At 35.6% G+C, this 26,555-nt stretch overlaps 1 protein-coding gene across 31 annotated transcripts in view; it reads left to right on the top strand.

The window, feature by feature from the left end:
* NEB (nebulin) overlaps positions 1-26,555 on the top strand; it is a 136,443-nt gene that overhangs the window by 91,096 nt on the left and 18,792 nt on the right. For 23 of the 31 annotated variants that reach the window (XM_019470416.1, XM_019470440.1, XM_019470434.1 and 20 more), the window contains 30 exons: positions 409-507; positions 747-857; positions 1,025-1,129; positions 1,837-1,941; positions 2,376-2,480; positions 3,679-3,783; positions 4,098-4,202; positions 4,739-4,843; positions 5,331-5,435; positions 7,706-7,810; positions 9,993-10,097; positions 10,275-10,382; positions 11,609-11,713; positions 12,358-12,462; positions 12,584-12,688; positions 13,815-13,919; positions 14,030-14,140; positions 14,627-14,737; positions 15,213-15,314; positions 15,439-15,537; positions 16,180-16,278; positions 19,413-19,523; positions 19,672-19,776; positions 20,560-20,664; positions 21,996-22,100; positions 22,951-23,061; positions 23,523-23,633; positions 25,174-25,287; positions 25,427-25,531; positions 25,983-26,087. In XM_019470416.1, coding sequence (XP_019325961.1) covers positions 409-507; positions 747-857; positions 1,025-1,129; positions 1,837-1,941; positions 2,376-2,480; positions 3,679-3,783; positions 4,098-4,202; positions 4,739-4,843; positions 5,331-5,435; positions 7,706-7,810; positions 9,993-10,097; positions 10,275-10,382; positions 11,609-11,713; positions 12,358-12,462; positions 12,584-12,688; positions 13,815-13,919; positions 14,030-14,140; positions 14,627-14,737; positions 15,213-15,314; positions 15,439-15,537; positions 16,180-16,278; positions 19,413-19,523; positions 19,672-19,776; positions 20,560-20,664; positions 21,996-22,100; positions 22,951-23,061; positions 23,523-23,633; positions 25,174-25,287; positions 25,427-25,531; positions 25,983-26,087 — 3,177 coding nt within the window. Of the gene's footprint in view, positions 1-408; positions 508-746; positions 858-1,024; positions 1,130-1,836; positions 1,942-2,375; positions 2,481-3,678; positions 3,784-4,097; positions 4,203-4,738; positions 4,844-5,330; positions 5,436-6,948; positions 7,054-7,705; positions 7,811-9,992; positions 10,098-10,274; positions 10,383-11,608; positions 11,714-12,357; positions 12,463-12,583; positions 12,689-13,814; positions 13,920-14,029; positions 14,141-14,626; positions 14,738-15,212; positions 15,315-15,438; positions 15,538-16,179; positions 16,279-19,412; positions 19,524-19,671; positions 19,777-20,559; positions 20,665-21,995; positions 22,101-22,950; positions 23,062-23,522; positions 23,634-25,173; positions 25,288-25,426; positions 25,532-25,982; positions 26,088-26,555 lie in introns of all 31 variants that reach the window. The other 8 variants (XM_019470436.1, XM_019470423.1, XM_009273141.2 and 5 more) reach the window with 6 other exon arrangements.

The following is a 26,555-nucleotide window of genomic DNA, read 5'->3' as shown; positions in this document are numbered from 1 at the left end:
GGGGAATGGCTTTAAACTAAAGGGGGGTAGATTGAGACTAGATCTAAGGAAGAAATGTTTTACGCTGAGGGTGGTGAAGCACTGGCCCAGGTTGCCCAGAGAGGTGGTGGATGCCCCATCCCTGGAACCATTCCAGGTCAGGCTGGACGGGGCTCTGAGCAACCTGATCTAGTTGAAGATGTCCCTGCCCAGGGCAGGGGGGTTGGACTAGTTGACCTTTAGAGGTCCCTTCCAACCCAAACTATTCTATGATTCTATACTGCTTTTATACTGAAAGTGGAATTTGGCTTCTATCATTTGCATTGTATTCTGTAATAGAGAAATGCTTTGTCACTGCGTTTAGGGACTGATTAATGAAATTATCCCAAAAGTTAACTTTTGATTTTTCTTTTTCTAATTGCCTCATAGAATAAATACAAACAGGACCTGAAGTGGTTGAAGGGCTTGGGTTGCTTCCTGTATGATACTCCTGATATGGTCCGTGCTCGTCAGCTGCGTAAGCTTTGGGTAAGATTTTTCTTCTGAGAACCATGTAGAACCATGTATAACAATGATTGATTTATTTACGTGCATGCTATGTACTTCCAGGAAGTTAAGTACATGAAAATGAGTAAAGACTTATGACAGAATTTCTTGCCATGCAGCTAGTTAGTTGTTTCAAAGCACCGTTAGGTTACACTGTAAAATTTTCTTTACTACCAAGACTAATAAAAGCTTCCTAAGTAATACTGCTTTTCTTTTTCCAGTCGAATTATATATACACTGGTACCGCAAAGAAGATGTGGGCTAAATACAATGTGGTATTGGATACTCCTGGATACAGAACAGTTCAGGAACTGAAAACCCATTTGAGTGAAGTAAGTTCTATATTATTTTTGCACATCTTTGTTAGTTATAATTAAGCTCAGACCCTCTCACTGTGTTTTCTGAAATACATGAGATGTTATAATTGCAAAGCCGTGATTGTTCAGCTGCTAAATGAACATATCTAATGGAAGAATCTAATGGACCTCTCTTTTTCCAGCTGGTTTACAGAGCTGCAGGCAAGGAACTGAAGACAAAATACACTTCCATCCTTGATACACCTGACTTCTTAAGAGCCAAGCAAGGACAAAAAATACAGAGCCAGGTGAAAATTTTGTACTGATAAAAAAACAATGAGGGGATCCCTCTTAATATACTCTTAAAGTACAGCAAAATCTTTCCAGGCCATTTCAAAGTAATGTAGAATTCCTAGGGAGGACGTTTAAAATGACTGTTGCTCATTTTGAAGTGGCTATGAGCTTTCATGTTGACCCTGTCTCTGTAATGGACATGTTCAGCTTTGTCCATCTGAAATAGAGCATTGAACCCTGGTACAGTTCTGTTCAAATTCTCTGAAATCTGACTTCATCAGAGGAATAAATATTTTTATCCATCTACCTTTATTCATCTTCATTTCTTTATTCATATAGTAGTTCATTATCTAAGTTATTAGCTACAAATTTTGTGGAATTTTAAATTTGCAGAACAAAATGAAGATGCTCACCAGAGAAAACCAGACCTTATGGATGCTTTTATCTAAAGCTAGGTCTGAATGTAGGGCAGAGAGGTCACTAGTGTCACATGCATTTGACTTCTTGGTTTGTGAGCATGTTACTGGCAGTTACAGAATATCAAGAGTACTGATAGAGAAAGATGAACTAAGATAGTATGGAAGAGGAAAGGGCACGTAATTTTTTCCTGGGGTAAATTGTGTGGTTATTGTATACATTGTGAATTTACAGACATTTTTCAGAGAGGTGAAGTAAAACTTACTTGAAATGTATGTTTTTGATTCTTTTCTTCTTTCTGCAGTACTTGTACGTGGAACTTGCCACAAAAGAGAGACCCCATCATCATGCTGGTGGTCAGACTCCAGCCTTTACACATGCTAGGCATGTAAAGGACATGGTCAGTGAGGTAAGATCTTTGGGTTTTTTTGTTTGGTACCACTATGCTGAACTGTTTAGAAGTTTTATTTCTAATTTTAGTGATAGTTTCAAGGCTCAAATCTGTTTACCCTTCATTTAGTTTTCTATGTCTTATGCTTAAGTTCTACATTTCCTTTCTAAGTTGTGCTAAAAGAGAACACTTTTTTAATATGTTTTAGTATTTTATAAGATACCTGTTTCTAAGTGCTTGTTTGCAGAATCTGAGGTACACCGGCTGCAAGACCAGGAAGACCTAGAGAGAGCTGAACAGCTGAGCTTGTTTCCCAAAGTTTTGACAGAAGCGCTTTGCAAGAATGACGTTATGCACTCAGTGTAGCACCCCTGGGCATTAACATAATTAACAGATCAGCAAATGCTTCTAAGATTAAAGATATAACTTTTCCCTTTTGCTGTCTCTCTTAGAAAAAGTATAAAACCCAGTATGAGAAGATGAAGGACAAATACACTCCTGTCCCTGACACACCAGTCTTGATCAGAGCCAAGAGAGCATACCTGAATGCCAGTGATGTATGTAGTCCATGAACACTTTCACTGCTGCTTTTTCTTTGTTTTTTTATGAAAAGAACAGAAAAAGGATCAATGGGGAACAAGCATGCAAAGCATAGAATATCTCAGTGTGGGTCATAAACTACGTCACCCCATTTGCATGTACATTTCCATTTGATATTACGGAGATTATTAAGTTTTTACTTGATGTCACTGTAATGCTTTTTTTCATTTATTTTAATTCATTTTCACTTTCCATTGCACCGAAGTGTGGTCTTACAACAAAGGAAAAACAGATTTAAAGGAATTTGCTTACACATGAAATCTCCAAATAGTGCAGACTGGAGTGAAATGATTGATGCTGGAGCCAGGGTAGAATACCTTTCATCAGATATTTTCATCTCAGTTTTGTGTTAGAAGTAAACTTGCATGTCACTGAGAATGTGCTCATTTTTTAATTTAGAAGTAGATTAGAGAGAAAAATTATCTGAGCTGCTGCACATAAGGTTATTAAGTTGAAATTGATTTTTCCTTCAAGCATGGAATAGTGATTTGTGATTTAAGGCAATGGCTAAGAGTACTCTGCTCATTCGTGAGATCTTTGCTATATATTTCAGATTGTTGTATCCTGAAAGGATATGTGCTGGGCTGGTATTTTGTTCTGATGATCAGTCTTACTGCTCTCAAGAATGGTTTTTAAATACTGCAAAGGGGCATCCCAGTTCTTTTGCACATCTGAATTTCTCCTCTGAGAAAGTCTTTCTCCAAAGACTGGATTGATCTTCCTGCTTTCTTCTAGATCAGGACATGGAAGAAGGGATAAGTAGAGGGGTTTTATGTCAAAAGTGGCACTTTCAGTGTTCTAGGAAGAAGGGATAAGTAGAGGGGTTTTATGCCAAAAGTGGCACTTTCACTGTTCTCGAGAGTAGTCCTGTGATACATGGATGTTTTATCCTCAGTCTTCAGTCTAAAAGTGAATAGGATGAAATGTTGCTTTAGATGTACCAACTCCTTTTCTCTCTCATTTTCACCATAAATCTCAGTCAAATTGCAATTGACTGTAGGCAATTGCAGCTTCTTAAAATTCCTCACGGCTTACATTAGGAAGTTGACAGCAACATATCCCTGGATGTCATTCCTAAGAGGTAGGAAATTTAACTAAAACAATTCCTGACAGATAAATATAATATATTCTTTTGTATGTTATTTTTCTTACCAGTTGCGCTACAAAGAAACCTTTGAGAATACTAAGGGCAAGTACCACACAGTGAAAGATGCTTTGAATATTGTCTATCATCGAAAGGTTACCGATGATATTAGCAGTGTATGTATACAACATTTTCATTCCTAATTAGTGTTTGTCATTTAATAACCTAGAATATGCCATTTATGCTATCATTCTATTTAAGTGTGTCAAATAATTAGAAAAATATGATCAGCACTATTAATATTAACTTCTTTCCTTCTCTGGAATATTATACACCTGATTGCCTTTGATGTTACAAAGGTGAATGCAAGTTAATCTCATTTCCACTGTTTTAGTTTTGATGTTTCAGAAAAAGGAATGTCTTGAAACGGCATAGTCTAGCATGTTCTGTTCTCAAATTGTTTTACTTCATTCTTCAATTTTCTTTGTAGGTGAAATATAAGGAAAATTATATGAGCCAGTTAGGAATCTGGAGATCAATCCCAGACCGTCCAGAGCATTACCATCATCGCGCAGTCACGGATGCTATTAGTGATGTGAGTTCAAATAGTTCCTGGGTGTGGGAGGTTGAAAATTTTAAGTAGGTTTCCAAAATGAAAACCAAGTCTTATTGTGAGAAAGGGAAGGCAGCTGAAATTTTTAAAGTGATTTACACTTTCACCTGGCAGATCTGTGAAATGACAGAGCAAATCTGATGGCTAAAATTGCAGCCCATCTCCTTTTGAAATTAACAGAACAGTCTTAATTCATTTCAGTTGCATTTGCTTAGATTTGTTTGTTAACCCTGTAACAACCTTTAATAGTACATATCTGTACATATACAATAACCCCTTAATTGTACAAGAATAAATGTTTTTTAATTCACACAGGAACTCGAATAGCTAATGATAGATTAGGTATGTGAATAATCTGAGTCCATTAGAAAAGTATGAGTAACTGTAATTTATTTTATAATGGAATAATAATGGATGTAGCTCTGTTTGCTACACCTTGTGTTGAGGTGCCATTTCAGCACTGATCAGCTACCACTTGGTGCCGCTTAAAACTGAATCCTTTTACTTCTTTTCTAAAGGTTAAATACAAGGAAGACTTATCATGGCTCAGAGGCACTGGCTGTTATGCATGGGATACTCCAAGTTTTGCTCTGGCAGAAAAGAATAAGGTGCTCTACAGTGGGGTAAGTAAAACAGTCTGAATTGTTGCTAAATGTTTTTTTGACGTTTGCTTATATTGTAGATAAATTTTTCACAGGAGAATCCAATTCTGACCTAGACGTTGATATGAATAACTCATGGTAGAACTTAATATATAGCATCTAAAATTTCAGTTCTTACTATAAAACAGAGGCAAAATGATCTTTTACTTATCCCCTCTGTTCCTTGCAAAGCTGTGAGCTCCGTAGTAATTTTTCTGGTGATTCTAAGTCTAGCTTTAAAATTATGAAGATTTGAAATTTCCATTGCTTTCTTGATGTGATATTTCCATCCTGCAAACTACTATATTTACAGCTATTTTTTGTTTATAGATACGTTAAACACACATATGCAATAATTCTACCATGGTTTTGCTGCAGATTGTTTCTAAAATCATACGTTTTCATTGCCTTACCCTTCTTTGGATTAACATTGGAATATTTTTTTCTGTTTGGTTTTTTTTTTCTCCAGTGTAAGTACAAGGAGATATTTGAGAAGACTAAGTCTCATTTTAAGTATGTAGCTGACTCTCCAATTAACAAGCATTTTAAACATGCAACTCAGTTGGTGGCTGGGGTAAGTGTTAAAGATTTCTGTAGAGTCTCATACTGAAGTAGTAAGTGTGTGTATGTTAATACGGAGTTGAAGGTTGATCTTCCTTATGAAATTCTAAATAAATCAAAATATATTCAGGCTTAAAGATGTCTTAAGGTCAGGCTAAAATCATGAAAGACAAGGTTGTTCTTATTGTCTGTCTGAGTATTAGGACAGGAAAGGTTTACAGTACCTAAAAAGTGAAATCCTGACCCCTGCTCCATTACTTTGTCATTACAAAGAAACTTCTCCTTTGCTGACTGGTAAATAAATGCTAACTTAAATAATGCTTCTTACTTAGTAACACTGATTGTTGATTGTCATGTGAAAAAGGTATAGAGAGAATCACAATTACTTTCCTGAAACATTGAAAAAAACCCAACTTCATCAGTGTTAAGAAGATAGTATTATTTCCAAAGTTACCATAGCTCTGTTTCATTTCAGATATTTTGCCTTGAATTCTCCCACTCTACTACTTACTTTTTCTTACTTTTCTCCTGTAGTGCTAAAGAAACAATAAACACAACATAGTAGCAAAGGGGGTTAATGAATGCCCTTGGGTTTAAGATTAAAATCACCAATGGAGTTTCTAGGAGTAGTGCTGTACACCCACAGGACAAAGCCCATTGAAAAGCACTGTGTTCTAGGTGAATTCTCATCAGCTTAGAGCTGGCATACCACACCAGACTCTGATGCTCTTCATTAAAGCAGCGTATATTTAGACTCTCACATCTTGGTATTTTATTCTTTTTCACCAGACATTATGTTGAATTGTTTACCTGACAGTAAATGTCTTACAGTATTACCTGTTCTAAGTAAGAAAAACTGTTTCACAACAGATACCATTCCAGTACCATTGCTATCATTTTATACTCAATTTGATAAGCAGGGAACCAGAATTTGTTATGGAAGATTGTTAGTATTCAGTCTTCTTATTGCTCAGTAGAGCAAATAAGGAAAAATTTAATATGAGAAACATAAATGAGTAAGATTTTAGCAACAGGGGCTCCATACATTGAAATGAACTTGCCTAAATGTCTTCTGTTATGCAAGTGATGTTTTTTGTGATGAGGGATTATAGTTTTTGCTTACAAAATGTCTGATGATAATATAACATTGTATTTACCCTTGCATCTCATTGTGTTCTCTTTGTACTCAAATCAAGAATCTAGTTCCATACAGAGTTGCTTCTGCAGTTATTTTTCATGAAGAAAGTAAGTCATAAAATGGCTTGTTGAAGAGTGGCAGGGATAGAATATAGGCACCCTTAAATTGTAGATTAGGCCTTCCAGTGGAAATTTAGAAATGCATATACTGTTTGGAAATATTTTCTCTCTGTGTTTTTTTTTAGTTAATATATTTTTCTCTTTTGGATATGAACTTCAATCCCAGCCTTTAAATAGTCCATGTAAAGAGGTTTCAATGGTTAGAAGTATGATCTCTGTGTCTTCACTCTCTTTTAATTTGTTACACTGTATTATGCTATTCTGAGCAGAAATTATATAAAGCTGCCTATGAGAAGCTCAAAGATAGGTACAGCGTTATTGTGGATGATCCTAGGAACCTCCTGGCCAAGTGGGGGACTACACTGAGCAGTCAGGTACTGTAGGAGCACTAGCCGGTGCTGCCAGAAAGTGCCTGGTTCACTCTCAGCTGCTCTGTCTGTGTGAAATGTCTATAGCTAGCAGTATCACAGGTTTCACCTGTGATGTTGTGATGTTTTAGTTCAGTTGATCGGACAGTCTTTGTTTTGCCACCCAAAAAGAATTATTACTTTTTGAGTGAGCTAATCTTTACTGTATGTACTTTCATATATTGTGCATCAATTGACATCAGAAATCTAATGCCTCTTGAAGTCATTGGAGAGGTTTTAAAAAAAATGCATGTTGTATCATGCATTTACTTTTTATTACCTTTCTTTTAATGACCTTTACAAACATTATCTTCTTACTCATTACTCAAGCAACAGTGATGTATTTGGCGTTTGAGTGCCCTCACCTTAATCTATACTTTACTTTTATCTCCCAAAAAATATTTTCACAATTTCCTTAATGGGATAGTATGCAAATCTTTTAATATATACTCTTGACATTCTTAATTATATAGATGTAAGTTGTATGCACATCTGAATGAATACATATAGTACCTGGCCTAAATCTCTCCACTCTCAAAGTGTCTGGGATCTAGAGCTGTGTTGTTGTTTATGGTGTTCACAAGGCTCTTTTGTGCTTCGTTGCCATTTGCATGAACAGAAAAAATATAAATCCTTTGCCAAGATGCTCCTGCAACATGGATGTAATGAAATTCTGAGGCCAGATATGCTGACAGCACTCTACAACACATACTTATGGAGCCAGGTAATATGAAGAACTGCTGCTGTAGGAGACATTATATATACAAATTAGCTGCTTGGACTTCTAATATATGCTGCTTGGGAGTTCTCTAAATTTCTATAGATATCAGACTCCAGAGTTCTGTTGATGTGTTTAACGCTGGCTATGATAAAATATTTTTGAAAACAGAATATCTGAAACAATATTTACTGTAACTTGGACTTCACTCAGCTCAGGCTGATCTTGCCTCCATTTTCTCCTTTCATTATAAATAATTGTTATATATACTTCTATATAATATTTCACATACTTACATAAAGAGCAATTTTCCATACATTTAAGATATTGTATGTTAGCTGTTCCTGATATTTTCCTAAACAAATTCTCACTCTGCCACCATTTCTTGGACTGACCACCCCTCACAACACAAGTCCCTTAATTCAGTATGCACGTGAGGAAGTAATTTGGCGAGTAGATTACAACATTTATCTACCACTCTACCTGAGAATGGTGTCAGACTGTGCCTAGATACAGAACAGAGTCATGTCTCAATTCTAAGTGCTCTTAGAAATGGTATAGGTGCATAGATCTGTAGTAAATCATGTTTTCATCAATTTCTTTCTCTACCTACTGCTTTTAAGCAAGGCTAGCAAAGCAGTCCTCATGCAGTCATATAATACAGTTTATTAAAAAAAATACTCTCTCCTTTTGCCAGTTCTAATAAGAATCAGAAGGTAGAAAGTGAGTATGATTCATCTATTTGTTCATACAGACCAAAGAGCCTAACTATTTATATTTCTGATGATATAAAAGAAAGCCTGTAATGACTCTGATATTATAGTGAAGAATTTATTTTCCATATTCTACCTTAATTTGATCTGGATTCTAGCATATATATTTTGATTGTACCAGTTGGATGAAAATGTGGCTTATTAAATAACTGGTACATATTTATTTCTGCTCTGAAATCACAGCTGCGAGCCTAACTATTTATATTTCTGATGATATAAAAGAAAGCCTGTAATGACTCTGATATTATAGTGAAGAATTTATTTTCCATATTCTACCTTAATTTGATCTGGATTCTAGCATATATATTTTGATTGTACCAGTTGGATGAAAATGTGGCTTATTAAATAACTGGTACATATTTATTTCTGCTCTGAAATCACAGCTGCTAGCAGTAACCTTACTCTTTTCAATGGTAGAAATGATTCCTGACTGGGCCAGGTGAAACAGGCATATAACATTTAAATTATAAACTGGAAATGCAACAGTAGAAAACAATTACATGAGAGGGAGGGGGTGTTCTTTGTTACTATTAGCACAGTTAACAAAATTCTTCAGTAATAAGGTACTGAAGGGTGTTTACTAGACATTTTTGTTCAATTTATCCGTGGATTTCTATTATCTCATTAAAAATTCCTTGCAGGTAAGTTTGAGTATGTTTTGAAGAAAAAAAAAAATAGCACTCTGCCTGACCTGCATGTTCATCTGAGTTGACTTCATGTTATGATTTGTTGTTTGTATATAATTTTTTATATTTTGTCTGTCATAGTCCTGTTTTAAAAGCTTGGTTTTATTTTCTGATGCAAGATAGAGCATGAAAGTTCTTTTTTAAAAACGTGTTCTAACCTCTTCCACCTGCCCTCAGGCTGTCTACAATGAATTATCATTCTTGGTGTACAGTCTGTTCTCACTGAATTCTGTGAAAACAGGTTTAGAGTCCTGAGTAGGGATCTTTAAGATCTTTAAGAAAGAAATTATCAAGATACAAATTCTGCTATCAAAGCCTTTAAAATAGCCTGGCATTATGACATATTCAGTGGATGTTTTTATCTTTTACTGTGTAAGATGTTTTACGTTTCTCTTCATTTGATGAATATTTAAAAATGAGATATTGTCCAGTTATGAATTTTAAAAGTCACTGATCTGCTGAGATTGCTTTTTTAGCTCAATCTTGGAGATTTAGGATAGAAGTGAAGCTTTTACACTCAGTGAAATAGATGTGAAATTAATCACACAAATAGATAGCCAGCCTCTTAGGCAAATAAGGGGTTTGCAAAGTTTAGCTCACTGTGCATGTTCAGCTTTCATGGGCTTTGGTGGAAGGATTTTGCAGTTTTATGCGTGAATATAAACATATCTCCTGAAGATGTTTTGTCTTGGTTTGTCTGGTTAACATACGCTCTTTCCCAATCACCAGGTTGAATACAAAAAGGACTATGAAAAGAAGAAAGACAAGTATACTATGGTTGTGGATACTCCAGAACATTTAAGGACTACAAAAGTCAACAAACAGATTAGTGATGTAAGTGTGGTCAGTCCCTTTCAAGCATACCTCCTTCTCTGAATTCAGACCTTTGAAGTGTGATAATTAAGAATATGGCATTTTCAGTTGTCCATTATACAATGTTTCTCATCTTGATTTTTTCAATTGACACCAATAATGTCAAGAAATAATATAATCTATAATTTTTATCTTCAGATTATTTACAAGTTGGAATATAACAAAGCGAAGCCTAAAGGCTATACTACAATCCATGATACACCTATGTTATTGCATGTGCGCAAGGTCAAGGACAGAATAAGTGATGTAAGTAAATTATCTTTGTCTGTGGTATCAAAAAGACACATAATTAACTTTTTACTTGGATATGCAATACTTTAAACTCATATGTAACACTGTCATTAAAAAATAGCTTCTTGTTAGAGTGTATTGGTTTTGTTTGCATGTAAAACTCCATATGTACTTAATGCTTTTTCAAAAAACACAATAGAGTATGAAAGTGTTCAGGAAGTTTTTTTGTGTAATGTTCTTCTGTAGCTCTTGGAACATTTTTGCTGGGGTAGAGCAGCCCTCACTAGTAATAAAAGCTGTGAGCTGGAACTAGTATCTAATTAAAGCATGGATTTGGGGAGTTTGTTTCTGGGTTTTCTTCCTCTGTTGGCTAGTGGCTTTTGTGGAGCCTTGAATAAGGTACTTAATACATTACTGTGTTTATTCATTTCTTCTATGGATATTGTGAATATGTAAGGTAAATATTCTGATCTAAAATAAAAAGTTTTTATTATGGGGCAATGGAAGGTTAAAAAGAAGAGAGAGAAAGGAATGTGAAGTGGCTAGAATAATGTCATAGGATTTGGGAGTCCTGGTCCTAATTCCTCCTCCTACCGTAGGCTTTCTCTCTGAGCTTTGTCGTTCCTTAGATAGCCATAAATAAAATGAGGATACTAGCACTTCCGTAACTCAATATAGTACTGTGAGAAGAAGTAGCGTGAAAGTCATTCAGATGCTACATGGATTATTTATATAACGACTAAATCTAGGAGAAAAAAAATAACCATATTATCCAGATACTGATGTGGATCATTAAGAGACAAAGGTGTTCAAAAGCGATCTTGAATTGAAGTACTTTTTTTCTGTTCTAAACTGAGTGTTGAATTTGAGATTGTATAAAGGAATATTCAGAAAACATTGAATGTGCCTATCAGAACATGTTTCTTTAAAGCCTTTCTATTAGGTGCAAAAAACTAGAAAGAGGCAGAATTACTGTGTAGATTTTGTTAAGTTGTAGTCTGTGCTTCACAGTGAGTTATACCTGCTACATTTTCTATTTAAAGAGAACTGCTGCTGAAGAGGACCATTCTTTCAGGCAGATGGTTGATACCAAGTTGTATTGATATAATTTCTTTTTCTTCTGCTAAGATTTTATCTTGACAGGAGCAATCTTTAATATTATGGTTTTTCATATTTTTATGCTTTTCTTGTTGACAATGATATTATCTTTGTAAACATTTTTTATGTTTGTCTTTCTTTAGCTGAAATACAAAGAAGTGTATGAGAGGAATAAATCTCACTGCAACGTCATAGCAGATTCAGTTCATATTAAGACTCCAAGGCATGCTTACAAGCTAAACAGCAATGTGAGTTCAGTTTTATTAATATTTTAATTTTATTATGGATAGCGTTTGGGACTGGCAATGGAGACCATGAGAAATTATTTTCAGTTCCAGTGAAATTTTTTGAGCTTGGACATTGCTTCTAATTCTTATGCTGCTTGAATAAAATATATATTAATTTATTTCATACTAAAGTGCTCACTCTTGCAAGTTGTCCTTGAGGTCACTTGAGGTCCTTGCATGTCACACATCTACTGTTCTTCTAGTCCCCCTCTGTTTTCCTGACAGAGACATAACTGTCCCAGAAATTCTCTGTGACAAAGTAAGTGCTTCATGGGAAGCTCTCCTGTGTTTTCTATTATCGGTGGCCCAACATCCACTTCAATAGGCAAGGAACTGAAAGCACTCACCTTCTTCAGACTCATGATATCTTTTCAGTCATTCATATTCCTTTCTCCACCTAGCAGTGGAAAAACTAAGTAAATGGACTCCCACTGGATTGCACATGATTCAGAGGAAAGCCATAGTCTGATGTAGATGCACTTTCTTACCTCTTCTCTCTTAAATTGGTGCAGACCGAAAGAGAATTTGCATCTGTATGAATGTCACGTGTAAAGTACACAACTTCCAATTAACTTCTTTTATTCTTGTTGTTTCACTATAAACAGCTGGATTATAAGAAGAAATATGAAGCAGCCAAGGCCCGTTGGCACTGGATTGCTGATAGGCCTGACTTTGTTCAAGCAGCCAAGTCGTCTCTGCAACAGAGTGATGTAAGAAAATTAGAACAAACTGAATACTCCCTTTCCCCACATCTCTCATGTTCAGAATAAAAAAAAAATTGTAGAAGATTTGAGACTCTCTTCTTTTACCTTTTATTTTTTCTTCCTGCAGTATGAATACAAACTGGACCGGGAATTCCTAAAGGGATGCAAACTCTCTGTCACAGATGATAAAAACACAGTATTGGCCTTAAATAATGCCATCTTGGCGAGTGATGTAAGTACTTGGAACACTCACTTTTTTGTTCTACTAGAACTTTATTTACTACATAAACTACCTTATTGGAAATATGATTGGATTAAGAAGGAAGCTTTGAAAAGCTGTTCTCAGTCTCACTTCATTATTTGATTTGACTTGTTTATTTCATTAACAAATTGGCAAAATCTGAATAAATTTGGTCTTGTGAATGTCACTGGCCTAGTTCATGGATTAAGTAAACGTTCAAAGTTAACAGTGCCTGAACACCCTAGACCTTCAGTATATCTCTGCATTCCTGTTAGTCGTCTCTGCAACAGAGTGATGTAAGAAAATTAGAACAAACTGAATACTCCCTTTCCCCACATCTCTCATGTTCAGAATAAAAAAAAAATTGTAGAAGATTTGAGACTCTCTTCTTTTACCTTTTATTTTTTCTTCCTGCAGTATGAATACAAACTGGACCGGGAATTCCTAAAGGGATGCAAACTCTCTGTCACAGATGATAAAAACACAGTATTGGCCTTAAATAATGCCATCTTGGCGAGTGATGTAAGTACTTGGAACACTCACTTTTTTGTTCTACTAGAACTTTATTTACTACATAAACTACCTTATTGGAAATATGATTGGATTAAGAAGGAAGCTTTGAAAAGCTGTTCTCAGTCTCACTTCATTATTTGATTTGACTTGTTTATTTCATTAACAAATTGGCAAAATCTGAATAAATTTGGTCTTGTGAATGTCACTGGCCTAGTTCATGGATTAAGTAAACGTTCAAAGTTAACAGTGCCTGAACACCCTAGACCTTCAGTATATCTCTGCATTCCCCTTATTGACATGAAAATATTATCTGGAGAAAACAACAAAAAAAGCTGCAGGTATAACTTGTGCATAACACAAAGTATCTTTAATAACTACTAACAGTATATGGAATATTAATTCAATATTCCATATATTAATAAAATTCCAAGTGAGAGCCGTAGGAATATATAGACTGGAATGAATTTATCTTGGAAAACATCAAAATATGGGATTTTCTGCAAACCTTTTCACTAACAAGCAGGCACAACTATACTAATTTCTTTTTAAATTGCCACAAGACAAGATACACATTGCTTAAAATGGTATCTTTTCTTCCTGCTAGATAAAATACAAAGAGAAGCACAACAAAGCTCGAGGAACGTACCTTGTCGTTCCAGACACACCTCAGATCCTCCTGGCTAAGAATGTCAGCTCTCTTGTATCTGAGGTAAAACATCGGAGAGTTATTTGTTCATTTTCACTACATCCTTTTAATATGGGGGGGAGGGATGGGGCTTGCATTGCTGTTTTTTACCTATTTTTATTCTGTGCTTTCAGAACAAATACAAAGAACATAGCAAGAAGCAGCTTCCACGTGGGTCTTACACAACCCTGCCAGAGACACGAGACACTGCTCATGTGAAAGAGGTGACCAAGAATGTCAGTGAGGTACGTAACTAGTGTGATAACAATTTGTGGTGAGATTATTACCTGCTGCCTATAATTGATTAGACTGTTGCATGTTTTAGTATACATGCAACACATTTAGAGTCTCATCATAAAATGCCCAAGGAGTCAGGAAAGATTAATTACTACCAGAATGAGACTTTAACAAAGAGCTAAACACATTTTATTGGGAATCTGTTGAAATACTCTGGAGAAAAGTGACAGGCTGGAGTGCTAACAGGTGTCTTTAATTCAGATTTTATTTTTCATAGAACACAGTTTAAACACAAATCATTATCTCCAAATAACAAGCTTTTGTAATCTAAAGTGCAAATTATGACAAACAAGCTGGGGACCATACATTTTGAGACTGAGGAGACTGCATTTTATCTGCCTTAGCAGTTTCAGTGAGCTTATTTCCAAGTTTCAGTAGCATTTACCTCTATGTAAAATTAAAAAATCACACATGGCCCTTTTTGCTCTTAACAGACAAACTATAAAAAGAAGTTTGTGAAGGAGAAAGGCAAGTCTAATTATTCTGTCATGCTGGAGCCTCCTGAAGTGAAACATGCCATGGAAGTTGCTAAAAAACAGAGTACAGTAAGTTTGTCTTGTCTTTCCATGAATTAAGTAGCTTGTGTAAGCAAATTCAATCAAAGTCAGCTGGCAAAAACAAAAGTTCACATACTTCTGGATTTCCTCCCAGCCTCCATGTTCAGGTGTAATTCTGAAAGATAAAGGTGCAAATATTTACAAATGTAAAATTGCACTGAAATAAAAGGTTTCTTTGAAAAGCATATTTCTACTTAATCACATGGTAGGATTTAAAGTAATCTAGTGCAAATCACACCTAATAATTTTTTTCATTCCTTCAAATACAGGCAGAATTGCACATGCTTATTTCTTCATTTGTAGACAACTTGCAAAACCAGATTCCCAAATCCATTCCTTGTGAAATTATTTAAAAAAAAAAAACTATGCACTTTCCCAGCAACATTGTTGTGTCCTTATTAGATATATTGCTCATGAACAAACCTCAGTAATTTTCTTTCCTCTGTCTATCATCACGGATTAGATTGAATACAAGAAAGATGCCAAGTCAAAGCTCCACTACACACCTATAGCAGATCGACCAGATATTAAGAAAGCAACTCAGGCTGCCAAGTTAATTAGTGATGTAAGTGTTTTTTAAGTCTTCTGTATAATTCTTTAGCAGTAATTATACTATTAAAACCAGTGTCAGTAAAATAATTAAAAGGGAACAACATCACTACTAAGCTATACTTTTCTTTCTTTGTTAGATTGAATATAAAAAGCGTGGAGAAGCTGGCATTGGCGTAACCATGCTGGGACGTCCAGATATTGAACTGGCAAAGGAGGTGTCCAAGCTAACTAGCCAGGTAATAATAAAAAGTTGGTGAAACTGTGAAGCAGTGAGAGAAATGAGACATGATATTAACTTATAGAGTAATACTAATATTATAACTGAAATTATTCTAGATTAGGGGGTAGGGGAATATTTTAAAGGGAATGTGTTAAAGTAAAAATTAAATCCCAATGCAAGGTATTTCTTTGTTAAATAAACTTTTCTACTGACTTACTAAATGTCAGTAATGGAGGTATAGAATCTCCTTAAAATGGCGCCATGACAAGATCTTTTAAATACTAAGGCTGAAGTGTTAGCCATGGTCTCTTTTTTTTAGCTTTTCTGGGTATTGGCTTTAAAAGAAGCAGCCTTTTACCTAACTCTTATTATCCATCCTTTATGAGATGGACATTCAGGTTTTTTCAGCCACTTTCTTTCTATTTTGTGCCTTTAAAAGAATCTTCTGTTTTGAAGTTAGTATGTTATATTAATAGAAGCTTGCTTACTTTTATACTATGGTCATGTTCTCCGATCAGTCTGAAGCACATGCTTGCTATTTTCTGTGACAATTTTTTCCACCAGGACCTCAGTTCAACTTGGTTCTTTCTCACCATTTCATGCTTTAATCCTGTCATTTTTTGCATTTCTGCTCTTGCTGTCTTGCTACGCGTTGTAGGCAGAATACCTGAAACGACATATGAGAGGGCATGGAGCTGCATCTTATGATACCCCATGGATGAGAACCTTTAAGAAAGCTAATATGCTAAGTAGTCATGTAAGATAATTTTAAGTGACACATCTGGGAATGCCATTTTTATGCACCTGTCTCTTGCTTGCATATTATCTTACAATTCCAAGCTGTTAAAGGGTTTATGATGCACCAGTTGCACTGGATCTTTTTGTGTCAAAGGTGTTGAATGTAGCAAAACTTGTGAGACTGCTCAGTTAGATGTGACCACCTTTTTTTTGTGTCTGGAAAGACAGTGCATGGGAATTCTGTGGGTGGGGAATTTGTCTGTTTCAGAAACGCCACATGAAGCTTGAAACATTATTATGCCCTTCATAATGGTTTTGGAACTTCCAGTGGTTTTAACGGAAGTTTTCCAATGCACTCATGCAATGTGAAAACTCACCTTTTTCACCCAAAAAACCCTAAAAACAGACATATAAGCTTGAGCTGGTTTTCCTGAAACTGCAAAAAATGTAAACGTGTGTATGACAAACCCGAAAAATGGTGCTGGTAATTTTCTGTGAACAGTCATACCATAAGCATAACATTCACGCTAGAACTTCATTTTAACTATTCAAACTTCAAACTTCTATTTGAACTTCATTTAAACTATTCTGTTTATGTTGTGCTGGAATGGCATAATGGAAGCATAGTGTATGACTGAAATCAGCCCCAGAGCCTCTGAGAAGTGCGATTTGAGGGCACATAGTTTCTTATATTTCTTGCCATCTCAAAACCTTTGGAAAATAGAAAAACTATGGCTGCATAGCAGTTTTTGAAGTGACAGCAGACAGATCTGTGCCATTTCAGTTTTGCACATGTATTTCCAAATGAAAAAAAGGGGGATTATGATTTTTCCATGTCTCGCCATGACTGCTGCACGTAACTGTTGCATGTTTGAATGTCAGCCACTGTGTTTGTCAGGAAAAACAAGTCTTTTCAGTAGAACCAAGGATTCTTAAACTGAACAATTGAAATACAAGAAAAAGAAGAAGTTATGTTTATTGCTGTTCAGTGATGAGATCCTCCTTTTCCATGCTTTTGCTCCAACGCTAGCCAGTTCTCCTCTTAGTCTTATAAACATGTTTTGATGAGATTATTTTGGTTCTGAGAGAAAATTAACTATTGTAGAGGCAGTAATGGAGCAAAGAATAATTGGCATAATCTTTAATTTTTTTTTTCTCTTAGACATTTCTTCTCATAAACTACTTCTTTATGAAGCATTATGTCCAGTTTGTTTATCCAGTTGCCTTTCTTTAGTTGGATTTCATCTGCCTGTCTGGCATGCTTGCTTTTAATTTTGCATAGATCTTCCAGTAACATTTCTTCTGGGCTTAAAAAAAGTGAACTCTTTGGCATGATGGTCTGATCTTGATCATATGTTGCATAGCTTGCAAAACTTAACAGATTCTAGTACACTTCTGCTTGATTTTAATTTTTGTGAGGTCAGAACCAACACTGATTCCTCTATGTCAAAAATGTTAATATTCTTTGTCTTCCTAGAGCAGCTATATAATTTGTGCATTTGCCTGTTTCACTGTGTGTTTTATCTGAATGTTGGCGTATTTTGCAAAGCAAAAGAGCAACAGTGGTATCCAGCATGAACCATATGGTGCTGTATGGATAAGAATATGACAATGAATTCGAAGTGTAAAATGTGATTGTGGAATGTGATTTAATTCTGCATTCAATCATCTTTCTTTTCTTACTAATATAAAGTTATCTGTTTACATTTCTGTAATTGTCATAAAAAACCCTCTTGCAGGAGTCAGCTAGAGTTAAGTTGAGTTCCTCAACTTAGTTATCGGTTCTTCAGTATTTTATTTCTTTCATTTCAATTTTCACATAAATATTGCTTGGGACATCAGTTTTTTTTCTGAAGAACCATTAATCCTTTTTCCTCATCAGCCACAGTCTTATGCTTTCTGCATGCTTTTTGTAAGTATTATCTTGGTTCAGAAAGACTGATGACGGTTGTTTAGTTCTTGTTCTTTACACCAGGGATGGGGGTTGCTAGCTTATTTAGTATAAAGTGTCTCCAAGGAAATGTGGACTGGTAAACAGAAAGAAATGTTGCCTCACTTGTTTCCAGACCGGGCAGAATACTACTACAGGGAAGGCATGACAAATCCTCAGAATTTTTCTACTGATGTTTACTCTAATGGTGATGAGCATACATACTAACTATGGGATCCATTTAGAGAAGCCAGAACTTAATCTTTAATACTTTGAGTTTTTCTTGCACTCTTAGTAACTCTTCTGAAACAGTTTTATGCATCTCTGATAGCAAAAAAGGTAATAAACCCAAAATATTCCTAATGGAACCGTCCCTTTTGTAGGTTTACAAGAAATAGTGAGGGATTAGCCTTTAGCTGCACCTGCAGCAGTGGGATGGGGCAAGTCATGATGAATGAAGGACTTGCCCTCATTTAAGTCATTAGCAAAACTCTCATTCCTTTCAACATTTCTGTGCCTTCAGCCTGGGTCTGCTGGAATATTATGGCTTACGTCGCTATGGTTTACCTTGCTGATGCTAATGTGGTTTGGAAGTGTTACTAAGCCTCTTGCGTAATCTAATTTCTGGTAATTAATTGTATCACTATTCTGTTTGTGATCATTAACATCCTTCTTCATCTCTGATTTATACAGAACACAATATGTGTATAACAGTATATGTAAAAGTATTTGATATATTGCCATCTTCAGTGCTAGTGTGTCTTGAGGTAGTTTTTAAAGCTTGTATTTCTCCAAGAGTAACATAAAAAGTTCTTTTAAATACTCTTTATGCTTGTGTCAGTTTTTGTCTCTTTGTGAAATAGGGTATCTTTTATCTATGCACGGTTCCCATCAAGTGAAAAATTCTTCATCTCTGAGGGTCAGAATTTAGCTGTATTTTGTCAACGTACTTCTCTTGATTATGTCTGTTATTTTTACAATGAGGAGATGTAACCTGTGCACTGAAAGAAAAATTGCAAGTGGTATTTTGTAAATACAGATGTAGATTTTCTTTCCATGTCAGGTCATCCTTAAAATAGCCTTTATTCCAGTGGATGCCTTCAAGTTACTACATTTCCATTCTTCTGCTTACTATCAGCATTGAAGTAGGGTCTCTTTGCTTTCTGCAGCCAAACAAGTGAGTACTCAAGAACAGTTGTAATACCTGGTTGTTTTTTAATTAGGTGAAATACAAGGAGAATTTTTCCAAAGAGATGGGTAAAAAGCCAAAGTATGATTTAAAGGAGGCTAAAATCTACAAGACAATGAAAGATGCTCACAACATGGCTAGTGAGGTACGTTTACTTGTGCTTTTCCTCTAGGGAAATTAAAAGTTTCAAATTTCTTTAACAAAGACCTCCTTTATGTTATTAATACATTCAACATCACAGATTTTATTAGCAGTCTCCTTTTCTAATGTTGTTTGTCCTTTCTTACCTGCAGGTGAAATACAAGGTGGATTTAAAGAAACTTCATAAGCCTGTCACAGACATGTCTGAATCGCTGATCATGAACCATGTCCTGAGCACAAGCCAACTTGCCAGCGCTGTAAGCTCATTAACTAATCCCAGATCCATTTGATTTTTCCATTACTACTGATTCCACTCTGAATTGATCTCTGCTAACTGTTTCTGTAACAAGTACTCCCTCTGTTATTGTTGATGGGACATCACCTGGTAGTGATCTCTTCCTCTACTTTCTAATGATTATTTCCTAGTTAACTAGCAACTTTGCCACATTTGTCCTCTGGGAAGTGAAATCTTTATTAGCTGTAGAACTGCTAATATTTTAAATCCTCTAATAATTTTTAGTGAATTGATTCTTTATTACATTTTAACTGATTGCATCACACTAACAAATACTATTTTCTTCTTTTTTTTGCTTTTTTCTTTACTGCTTACTATATTTAAATTTTTTTTTTGTCTGGTTTTTTCATTTCATGTTTATGTTTAACATCCCCCTGTTGTAAATGTACAGAATTATGCCTAACAACATACTTGATAATTTTACTGAAATAAGACAAAAATCATTATTGCCTGGTACAGCCTTTTCATGTATCCACTGTGTTTTCTTTTTTCTTTTTCTTTTTTTAATCCTGGTTTTGAAAAAATCTTTGTTGCAATCAAAATGGTCAAAAAAAGATAACTGTTCACCACATCTTTAGAAGTGATATCTGATACTGGGAGTTAAACTTCTTGGTTTTGTTTTGCTTTTTGTATTTCTAATTTCTCTTTGATGTTCCATTGAAGTGTTGCTTTGATTGGACCTAAGAAGTAAATTTGCTGAGGGATTTTTTTTTTATTGAGATGATTTTTGACACCTTCCCTTCAGTACCAGTACAAGAAGCAATATGAGAAGAGTAAGGGTCACTACCATGTGGTGCCAGATAATCTTGAGCAGGTTCATCTAAGGGAGGCATCAGAACTACAGAGCCACGTAAGTTGGTCATGTGTTTCTCATTAACCCCACTCACTGAGTACCAGTCTCCATCACTGAAGTCATCCTAGCAAATTCTCCAGTATAAAACAATCTCTCTGCCTATCTGCTTTATAAACACTGCACACCTGAGTAAACAAGTCAATGAGAAATATTTGCACATTTGCAAGTTTAGAACACATGTAAAATATCTGTATGATTTCTTCATTCTAGAGTAGATCTCAGTTACTTATGTCTGTTGTATATGGATCTTTTTAGACAGCATAATACATTTATCAGGGTGATTTCGTCTATAGGAAAAAGGACCTGGTAATCACAGAAACTGGAAATTGAAAGAAGTAGGGTTGCTGCTGACAGTATATTTTCAACTGCTTTATCCATTCTAGCCTCAAGTGATACAAAGGAGACCTCTGCATTCCTTTTCTGCATCCAAAATTGCTTTAACCAAAACAATACCTAGTGCTGCTATTAAATGTGTCTGACATTTTTTCCCTCTGGAACACAGCAAATGGTGAATCATTCCAGAGAAATTCATACTCTGATTTGGCCTCTAATCCTCTCTATTCCAGGTTCTATTCCAGGTATTTGTTGACTCTAAAGCAAGAGAGAAATTACTGCTAGAACACAAAGGGCCATAGTTATTGTTCTGCTGCATGGCATGGAAGAGCAAAAAGGTTACACAGCAAAGGACTATAAGGAAATGGTTGTTAATCAGTTTGTAGTTAAAGTTTAAGTCACTACTTGTTGCTCCAGTTTGAGATCAGGATTTGTCTCAGCCAAAGACATAGCACTACCTCATGCAGCAGTCTGAAAATTGATGCCCTAAAGGCTGGATGCTATAACTTGAAGCAAGAATATCTTCATCCTTGTGGACATTTTACTTCCTGGACACTCAATGCACAGAATTAGTTAGCAAGTCACTAAACTGCATCTTTTCAAGCCCTGCCACTAACACTCCAGCAATCCATTAACATGTAACTGGCTGAACTCAGCCAGGGTCATGAGCAGTCTGAGTGCCTTCAAGTTAGATTTTTACAGCTACCTGTCTTCCTTCTTGTGATCAGTAAATTCTTGAAATCTGACCTGCAGATTCTTATTCTTATTCTCTGCAACAGGAAATAAATCAGCAGTAGTTTAGGCCACACACATTTTGCTGCAAGCCTGACCTTTGATTTTACATTTTATGGTCAATAATATGGATTTCAGGAAGGTAAACAGTATTAGACATTAATTTTTTACCACAGATCTCTTGACTAAAGTAGGCACATACTAGTCGATGAATTGGTTCTTTGATTATTTAGGGGGGTAACTTTTTTTTCTTTTCTTCTCAGGTGAAATACAGAGAAAAGTATGAGAAGGAGAAAGGAAAACCTATGTTGGACTTTGAAACTCCAACATACCTTACTGCAAAGGAATCTCAGCTCATGCAGAGTGAGGTACAGTTAAAATCAATACTGGTAGACTAAAAAACTTTAACATTTATTTTTTATAGCAAAACTTTCACAGTGATTTAGACAGGCAATTATACTTGCATCTTGTGCATGCTGATAGACACATTATAGCTATATCACATTTCTTTATATTGATTATGAAATACTACATTTAAAATTCATGAAGCTTTCCCGTGTCACGATGAAGTGTATATTATCTGTAATTTTTCATCAAGAAGCTATCAGTAAATGAAGCTTAAGCAAGTCTTTGAGTCTTTAGAAGAAATTTAATATGAAATACATTTCGCTTAAACTTTTGCAACACTACTATAGTATGTGTGTCGGTATACACAGAAAGTACCCTGATTATTCTTTTCACCTCAGAACTCTATTTTTGAGAAACCCATTTATTTCCTGTTTGTCTCTACTGTCATAGTGTTCTTTGCTGACCTGTCATTCTATTTCCTCAAGCAGTTCTTTTCTGTTTGTTTGAAGTATAATCTTGATCTGTCACAGTTGAAGACCTATACATGCTGAAAAACAGTTGTATAAGGCCATTAGTCATTATGTTTGAGTGATTCCATTGAATGTTTTCTCTGCATATACAAATAAGTAGGAAAAGAAAAAAAAAAAGGCTGGGTCAGGTCATATTTCCATTGAAAGTAATGAGCTGTTTCATAGGCTTTCGTAGAAACAAGATGTATTGCTTTAGGTGCCCACGGCATTGACTGTAGCAGATTGTCATTGTGACATTAATACCAAAACACTGCTCCATCCTCCCCGTAGTTTTTCACATAATTAAAAATAATGTAATAAATATTTGCTATTTTGCTTTTTTTCTTCTTACTCTCATTAGAAAGAATATAAGAAGGACTTTGAAGAGTCCATTAAGGGCAGAAACCTTACTGGCTTGGAGATTACACCATCCTTATTACATGTCAAATATGCAACCAAAATAGCAAGCGAGGTAGGTAGCAGTTATTCTGTGCTTATTTCCTCTGTCAAGTTAAATAATTCCACTAAGTATTTTCAGCAGCATTTCTTCTTCACCACTTTCTTTTTCCTAACCATTCACATTAAGCATGTTTACATATATTTTGTGTTGTGATCTAATTTGCTGTGGACATTTATTTCATTGCTAGTTAACTGTATTCATATTTACTGTGACCCTTTCTGACATTCATCAGCCTAACTGTTCCGTAGCAGGGTGTATATGTGTGTGCCTTTGCAATTTATCTTGAACAATATTTACTATACTCTATTCCGTTGCAGTAGTTCCTACATAACCCTATATGATATTCTTTGTTGTTTTAAAAAAAATATTTTCTCTTTTGGAATTTTTTTTTTTTTTAATTTTTGCAAGAAATTTGTAGAGTGTAGAACTCTCTTTAGTCTGGCTTTGCAGTTTTCATTTTCTTTCTTCTGCAGAAAGAGTATAGGAAGGATCTGGAGGAAGGTGTCAAAGGTAAAGGACTAACAGCTTTAGAGGAGACTCCAGACATGTTAAGAGCGAAGAATGCAACTCAAATCCTGAACGAGGTATGTCAAAAGCTATTTGGAAAATACCTGAGTGGATGTAACAGCCTCCAACTGATAAATGCTTATGGCTATATAACACTAGTATTAACTTTGTCATTCCCCAGTGGCATTGGGGAACATTAACTTTGTCATTCCCCATTCAAGCTCTTGAGTAGAGAGAAAAAAAGAATGTGTATGGGTGACTAAGGATAAAACTGGGAGCCTGAACTTTTAAGTGAGTTCTTTTCTGGCTTTGCAGTTACTGTGAGGAAAATAGGTGGGAAACAGGTGCTGCGATCAACAGTCAGATCAGTTGAGAGATAGACTAAACCAGCATTGTGATGCAGCAAGGCTAAGCATAGGAACCAGAGGTGTCAGTTTTGTAAACTAGGCATCTTAAGTTGGGAGCAGTTACCAAGGATTAGGAACTAAGGACCAAGGCTGAGGAAACAAAAAGCAAAGTGAGAGATCAGAAAGGGATTACAATGAGGGAACCAGACTGGCATACTTCTGCTTTGGGAAGTGTGCTGTGCAGCAAAGAGCTCTTTTTGAATGCTTCATGCTTGATGGATGAGTCAGAAATACATGCTCATGAACAGTTCCCCCTGCCCAGGACTGGTGCCCAGTTGGCAACTGCAGGACTGATGGCCGAGGCAGTCTTCCCCACTTTGATGGAGAGAGGTGGCCAGCAGACAGTCAGGATGCAAACCTAACAGCCACTTTATTTATGTGGTGGACTACTATAATAAATATTTCATAGCGATTGTTTTCATAGGATAAGGTTAGCTCATATTTTAAGAGCCTTAACATCATCGGGCTGAAAGCTGAAAAAAGTAACTTTTTAGTGTTACTTATGATTTTGCTTCTTAACAAAATAGTCTTAAGATAAGCATCCTTACTGACGAGCATTTTGTACTTAGTAGTGCAGAGTTTTTGAGTTATTCAAAGAGCCTATATTTTATTACCAGAATATTAGACATATTCAGCTAAGTTCAGCAGAGTTGGCATAGAGAGGTATGAATTATACCAATCTATAAAAAATAAATCTTTTAGACCTTAGTGGAAGATCTCTTTGGGAAGAGTGGCTGCTGCAGCACTGAGTTTTTAGGGAGGGTATTCATTCCAAAGGGTCCAAAACATCACAGAGAATCCTGACATCTTGGATTTTTTGGACATGCTCAGTGTGAAACGTCTGTGACCACTCTTCACTACCACATGCATTTCACACACTGCTCGCTCTCTGTCGCTTCTCTTCTGTACAAGTTATTGTTTTGCACCGATCACCTAAAGGAACTTACACTCTGAGATTACTAGTGTGAGAAGGAAGAGTGACCATAATAGAGCTGGCCTGTAGTGTGTTCCATTTACTGCTGGAGTAGGGCTGTTTGTTCTCAAGAGTTAAGTCATAAAGTACACATTTTAATGACATCATTTGTGTGTTTAATTGTGAGTTTATATTAGTAGTATTCCTATTTTGTGGTGTGATCATGAAACTATCTGAAGTTGCTAAAGGTATTGCATTCACATTGACAAAGAATCTTTTTACTGTCTTCATCTGCAGAAAGAGTATAAAAAAGCCTTGGAATTAGAAATCAGAGGAAAAGGTCTGACAGAACTGGCTTTGGAGACACCAGATTTTGTGAGAGCAAAGAATGCCACTGATATTGCCAGCCAGGTCTGTGTGAATATCTCATATGTCACATCTGATGTCTTCTTTAAAGGAAAATTTATTAACAGTTTTTTTCTGGTTAAACCAAAAGAAAATTGTTGTCAAGATATGATTAAGGCACCTAAATGTGAGCTTTCCCCAACAGATCAAATACAAACAATTGGCAGAAATGGAGAAAGCCAACTACACCAGCGTTGTTGATACTCCGGAGATTATTCATGCCCAGCAGGTCAAGAACCTTTCAAGCCAGGTATCTTGAGTAAAGCAATTTAATCATTGTTCATGTGCGAACCTCGAGTGCATACTAATTTGGAGCACCAAAATAACTACCTGTCGCAACATTCAGGAGATACACCAGAAAAACAAATTTCTCTAGAGCTGTGTTGTGGCATCTCTTATTTTGAAATTCCACTTCAATATTGAAATTAATTTATTTTAATACTGTATAAAATGAAACAAGAATTTCTATTGCTTTTGCAATACCAAAGCTAATTTTGTTCTAAGTAGATTTAGCTTAATTTTCCTATTCCTTAGTAACCTAACATTTCAAATAAATCTTACACAGAGGCATAATTTGAATTTATATCAGACAGAGAAGTATTCACATTTCCATAAAGGTGGTCATTATGCAACAATAAGTGATGCCAGATTGTTTATTACGGCTTTTGTATTAATGGAATATATTTTGTATTTTCTATCAGAAAAAGTATAAGGAAGATGCAGAAAGGACCATGCCATACTATGTGCCTGTAGCAGACACACCAGAAATGCAGAGAGTCCGTGAGAATCAAAAGAACTTTAGCACAGTACGTATATAAATAATAATTGCTGTTACTGTCAACTAATAAAAAATGTTCAGCTTTTTTTCATTTAATAAGGTCCCGATGTCACACTCTAATCCCAACTAGGCTGCCTTTATATTCTCAGGGATCTTCAGTTAGAGGGTCCACTATGTATGCAGCAGCCCACTTATGCATTACACAGGAAACCAAAATGATTCAGCAATTTTCTTGAAAAAAACTTCCTGCTGCAGTGCTTTGACAATTCCTTTGCAAGTAATAGAGAATTATACTTACAGAAGTTGTCTGTTGTCAGTGGGACTACCTGCAAGACTGTATGGTCAGTAACAGAACTCCACAATCTGACTTAAAATCTTTAACCTTCATTGTTGAGGCTTAATTGTTTTAGATACAATCTGGCACCTTTCAAGATTTTTCAGTGAATCTAGTTAAGGATCTCCTATTGCTAATTTAAATGAGAATACTTGTAACTGT

This window comes from Aptenodytes forsteri, unplaced genomic scaffold (genome assembly GCF_000699145.1).
Source record: "Aptenodytes forsteri isolate BGI_AS27 unplaced genomic scaffold, ASM69914v1 Scaffold174, whole genome shotgun sequence".
Lineage (NCBI taxonomy): Eukaryota > Metazoa > Chordata > Aves > Sphenisciformes > Spheniscidae > Aptenodytes > Aptenodytes forsteri.
This window is presented reverse-complemented; position numbering and strand designations above follow the sequence as displayed.